At 36.7% G+C, this 4,494-nt stretch overlaps 1 protein-coding gene across 6 annotated transcripts; it reads left to right on the plus strand.

The window, feature by feature from the left end:
* Nucleotides 1-904: 904 nt before the first annotated feature.
* Nucleotides 905-3,273, plus strand: LOC110753250 (WAT1-related protein At5g40240-like). Of its 6 annotated transcripts, none has more exons than XR_015832811.1 (7): nt 905-1,301; nt 1,387-1,452; nt 1,540-1,653; nt 1,732-1,972; nt 2,054-2,205; nt 2,298-2,449; nt 2,586-3,269. XR_015832811.1 is itself a non-coding variant. In XM_088246673.1 (7 exons), the coding sequence occupies exons 4-7, from the start codon at nt 1,811-1,813 to the stop codon at nt 2,788-2,790; spliced, it is 678 nt and encodes a 225-aa protein (XP_088102799.1). In that variant the 5' UTR covers nt 908-1,301; nt 1,387-1,452; nt 1,540-1,653; nt 1,732-1,810; the 3' UTR covers nt 2,791-3,273. The 6 variants fall into 6 exon arrangements, 4 of the variants coding, with proteins under 4 accessions (XP_088102799.1, XP_088102801.1, XP_088102800.1 ...); XM_088246673.1 differs by having other exon boundaries at nt 908-1,301; nt 2,054-2,212; nt 2,586-3,273; XM_088246675.1 differs by having other exon boundaries at nt 908-1,301; nt 1,553-1,653; nt 2,054-2,212; nt 2,586-3,273.
* The last annotated feature ends 1,221 nt before the right edge of the window (nt 3,274-4,494 follow it).

Genomic DNA, 4,494 nt, shown 5'->3' on the forward strand with positions numbered 1-4,494 from the left:
ACCACTGATCATCAAATCAAGACCATTTTCCATTGGCTTAGACCCCGTTGGCTTTTGGACTGTATGATCAACCCATGCTGCAAACTAGAACAGTAATGCTCTTCATTTGGCATTTTAAACACAAAAAGAATGATTACTAATCAGATTTAATACTCCTTACTTATAAAATTTGAAAAAAATTAGGAATTTTATTTTTACACTTACCAAGTTGGACCATGCAGACGCAGAGAGCTGCCCTTGAGGGTTGATTGTTGCATCTCTGTGGCCTTCCAATCAGCCCTTCCTACTGCAGGGGGAAGACCCAAAAGTTGGGAAACAAGGCTTGGAATACTGAGAGTCTGATCGCTAAAGGCTTGGATTTACAGACCAGCAGCCGCCTTCATGGTAGCAGGAAAATATTAAACAAGTTCATGGGCTTGTCTCATGGGCCACTCTCGATAAAGGGAAAAACTTTCTTCCAAGGAAATAAACATGGTCTAAGTTAAATTTAAACTAAGGCCTCTTGTTGCGAATGCTTTCATGGGCAAAGCCCAAGAGGAAGTGAAGATGGTCCAACAAACACAACTGTTATCTTTCTCTGAGCCACAAAAAAACAGAAAGAAACATCGTCATGCCTTACATTCCTTTTGTGGTCGAAAGTCATGTCTTACATATATTTCTCCAAAAAATATATTATTTTTCTCTCATAATTTTCTCTGTTTTTATATTTTAATAGCAACAAAAAGAACACTATTATGATCATGAGGTAACATCATTCGAACCTTAATCTGTGACCGCACAAACAGAACATCACATCACAAACTCCAAACCACCAAGCCATTGTTGGAATGCGATTGGTCGAGCATTTAACCACACCATTGTTGTTTACCAACTATATAGGTGGTCCATAAATACTCAACCGATATAATTGGTAAACAGTCAATGCCATAATTTCTTGTATACTCAACCTCATTCAATCAAACCACTAACAGTCAAATATTATCGTATGTTATGTATTATTAGCCCACCACTTTTCGTCTCTACAAATGATGAATAACAATAACAGGATTGAATTATTGATCTATTTAGCAAGTGGGAACGAGAAGCAAGCATGCATACAGAGGAAGCAGGTCACAGAAGCAAGCAGCAATGTTGGGTTTAAAATCAGTAACAGTGATCATGGTGATGGTGGAGTTTTTGGATGTGGGGTTGAACAATTTGAGCAAAGCAGCTATGAACAAAGGGATGAGTGATTTTGTCTTTGTTGTCTATGCGAATGCCCTCGCCTTCTTTGTCTTGCTTCCATCTTCCTTCTTCTACAGGTTTTAATCTCATCCAATTAATTACCCAATATCCCTTCTTTTAATTTTTAGTTTTAATGAAGTAGTTAATTATTTATTTCTGCAGGAGAAGAACTTATCCACCTCTCTCATGGTCCTTCATCTGTAAACTGTTCCTTGTTAGCTGTATGAGGTAGTTTAAACTTAGTCATCTCTGATGATCTATTTTACTATATATTTTGGTTAATCATGTTTAAATTTGTTTGAACATGATTTCTAGCTCTGGTGCGCAGCTGCTAAAGTTTATTGGGATAAACTATAGCTCTCCAACTATGGCCTCTGCACTGATTGATCTCATGCCAGCTTTTACCTTCATTCTTGCTGTCATCACTGGGTAAATATACAGTTACTGTCCCAAATTGATGAATATATTTTCTTTTTTTGTAATAAAAAATATGTTTTGGTTTTTTAGGATGGAAATTCTGGATTTGAGAATTACCAGTAGACAGGCCAAGTGAATAGGCACAGTGGTCTCAATCACAGGGGCACTCATGCTGACCTTATATAAAGGCCTACCACTCATAAGGGCTGATGCATCACATAATAAATTAATCAATCTGCAGCGTCTTTTATCCTCTCAAACGAACTGGTTCATTGGAGGCATTGTGCTTGCATTTCAAAGCTTTTTGCTAGCAATGATGCATATTGCAGAGGTAATTTAAAATCCTGTGCTCACATTAAAACCACCTCTTAATTGCATCACTTCAAAGCCTTTTTGATTTTTTTATCTGCAGACATGGGTTATTAGGGACTACCCTGCAGTGCTGATGGTTACAACGATTCGGTGCATCTTTGTTACCATCCAATCTGCTGCAATTTCTCTGATTGCTGTCAAAGGACTAAATGCATGGAAGCTAAAGCCTGACATTGAACTCATAGCTATTGGGTACAATGTGAGGGATGATCTGTTTCAACTTTATAGGCTTAGTTTCCTTTGATTTTCAACCAAACTTTATGTGCTGCTTAATTGATTTCTAGGCAACTTTTGAAGTAATGCTAAGGACTGGTATTCATTTGTGGGCATTGAATATAAAGGGTCCTGTTTATGCTGCCAAGTTCAAGCCGCTTGGTTTAGTCTTGGCACTTTTCGTTGGCGTGGCATTTCTTGGAGATACTCTTTATCTTGGAAGGTAAAGATTATCTGTTATAATTTTCACATACTCTGCTACCTGCTACCTAATTAACCATGTTTTATTCACCGACCCAGAAAATAAAAAACCATGTTTTATTGAGTTTTTTTTCATCTGTTTCAACTTACTTCAACAGGTTGCTGGGAGAGGCTATAACAGTGGTAGGGTTTTATGCCGTAATTTGGGGGAAAGCCCAAGAAGTGAAGGAGGAGGCCCAAAATGATCAAACCGGAAGCTTTGAGTCATTTTCTCAATCAGAAGCAGAACCTCTTTTGCCTAAACATTGTAAACAAGGTACTGAGGAGAAAAGTCTTGCACGCCATCCAATGTCAAGCTCTTGATGATGACTTCGACTTCAAAAAAAATTAAAAAAAAAACAGAAGAAAAAAAAAAGGAAGAAGCTCTTGATGACTTTTGGAAAGAGTTTTTCTTGTTAAATAATTGAGATGCTATGTTGTTAAACCAAAAAAAACTTTATTTTTTTATTTGATATAAGAGATAACGAAGTAAGTAGAATCAAACACAGTACGTGGATAAGTAAACATTCTAGTAGTAACAAAAAAATTGGAATAAAGTCCAACTTTTATTCGAGTGAGGTGAAATTGTGGTATAAGAATAAGGTTCCACTGTAAAATTTATTATCGTCTTAAGAGGAATGCTAGCAACCTTCTCTTTAACCTTTTCTTTTGGACCTTCTCCCTTCTCTTCATGACATGTGTCACTTTCTCTACACTTAAAACAATGTATATTTTGTTTTCCAAATTTACCGTTGTTAAATGTATTGGACAAACTAACTTTTGTTTCCACCTTGTTAAAAAATTAAAAGAGAATTTTAAAATCTTCCACAAAATATGCCAGTTTTTTTTTTTTTTTTTAAAATTAAAAAAATTCTGTTTACTACTCTTGTTTTGGTGAGGGAAGGGAGAATGGGTTTTGGGGTATGGAAACGAAGGAGGAGAGTGAGAAGTATAGTGCACGGTGGGGTTTTGGATTGGAGAGGAATGATGATGATTGGGCAGGGATGGGGCCCGTTGTTTTGGCCAAGGGAGTGGACTAAGAGATGCTGTAAGAGCACTTCCAGCAGTTTGCCCCTTGCCATGGCAAGGGGGGGGGGCTAGGGCAGCTACTAATCACATGAATAGTGGCTGCCCTTGCCATATTAAGCTATGTGTGTTTCCAGCAGTTGCCCTTTGCCATGGCAACTACTATTCATTTTTTATTTTTTTCACAACTTTTTTTACTTAAATAATTATTTTTGATAATATTTTCGGGTAAGATTTTTGGGTTCCTACGTGCACTGGCGGATGCAGAAATTTTTTAGCGGAGGTGCAATATTGACTAAGTATGAAAAATGATTTTTCGGAATAATCATTTTTCCAAGATAATTTTTGGCGGCTTTTGTTCCTTACACATCAAATAAGAAAACTTGATTTTATGGGATTTTATTATGAAGTATATATTGACTTAATGAGCCATCATTTTTAGCCTAAATCGTATTTTGCACTAAAACCGATTTTTCATATTTTGATTTGGAGGGAATTTGATTTTCTAGTATTTTTATTTGAATCCAAATGCGGGGTACTTCCTTATTTACATTGTAAACTTAAGTAAATGGAGTAATATAAAAATAAATAAAAGTAAAAGGACAAAGACATTTACTTAAATGTTGAGAATGAAAATAAGGTGCTACTTCTGAGATCACTACGGCCCATAAAGTTCTGAGATCACTACGGCCCATAAAGACTGGTTTCCCACCGATAAGGCACTCTTGAGCCTTCTTATTGCATCTTTGTCTGATGAAGCAATTGAATGTAATCGGGAGTCAAACGGCTTGAGACATGGCTTCATCTTTGTGATCGCTATGCCTCCGTTTCTCGAGCAAGAATTAATCATCTGAAAACAGAAATGCAAACCCGTCAAAAAGGTGGTGACTATATTGAATGTTTCTTGCTTCGTCTTAAACCAATTCGTGACCAATTGCGTGCAATTGCTGTTATCATTTTCGATGATGATTTTGTTATTGCTGCGTTGAATGGTTTACCACC

This window comes from Prunus avium, chromosome 1, assembly GCF_965620075.1.
Source record: "Prunus avium chromosome 1, drPruAviu1.hap1.1, whole genome shotgun sequence".
Lineage (NCBI taxonomy): Eukaryota > Viridiplantae > Streptophyta > Magnoliopsida > Rosales > Rosaceae > Prunus > Prunus avium.

Coding starts and splice junctions, on each gene's coding strand:
- LOC110753250 (XM_088246673.1), top strand. CDS start 1,811: ATGCTGACCTTATATAAAGGCCTACCACTCATAAGGGCTGATGCATCA. Junction 1,973..2,053: donor CAATGATGCATATTGCAGAG/GTAATTTAAAAT, acceptor TTTTATCTGCAG/ACATGGGTTATTAGGGACTA. Junction 2,450..2,585: donor GATACTCTTTATCTTGGAAG/GTAAAGATTATC, acceptor TTACTTCAACAG/GTTGCTGGGAGAGGCTATAA.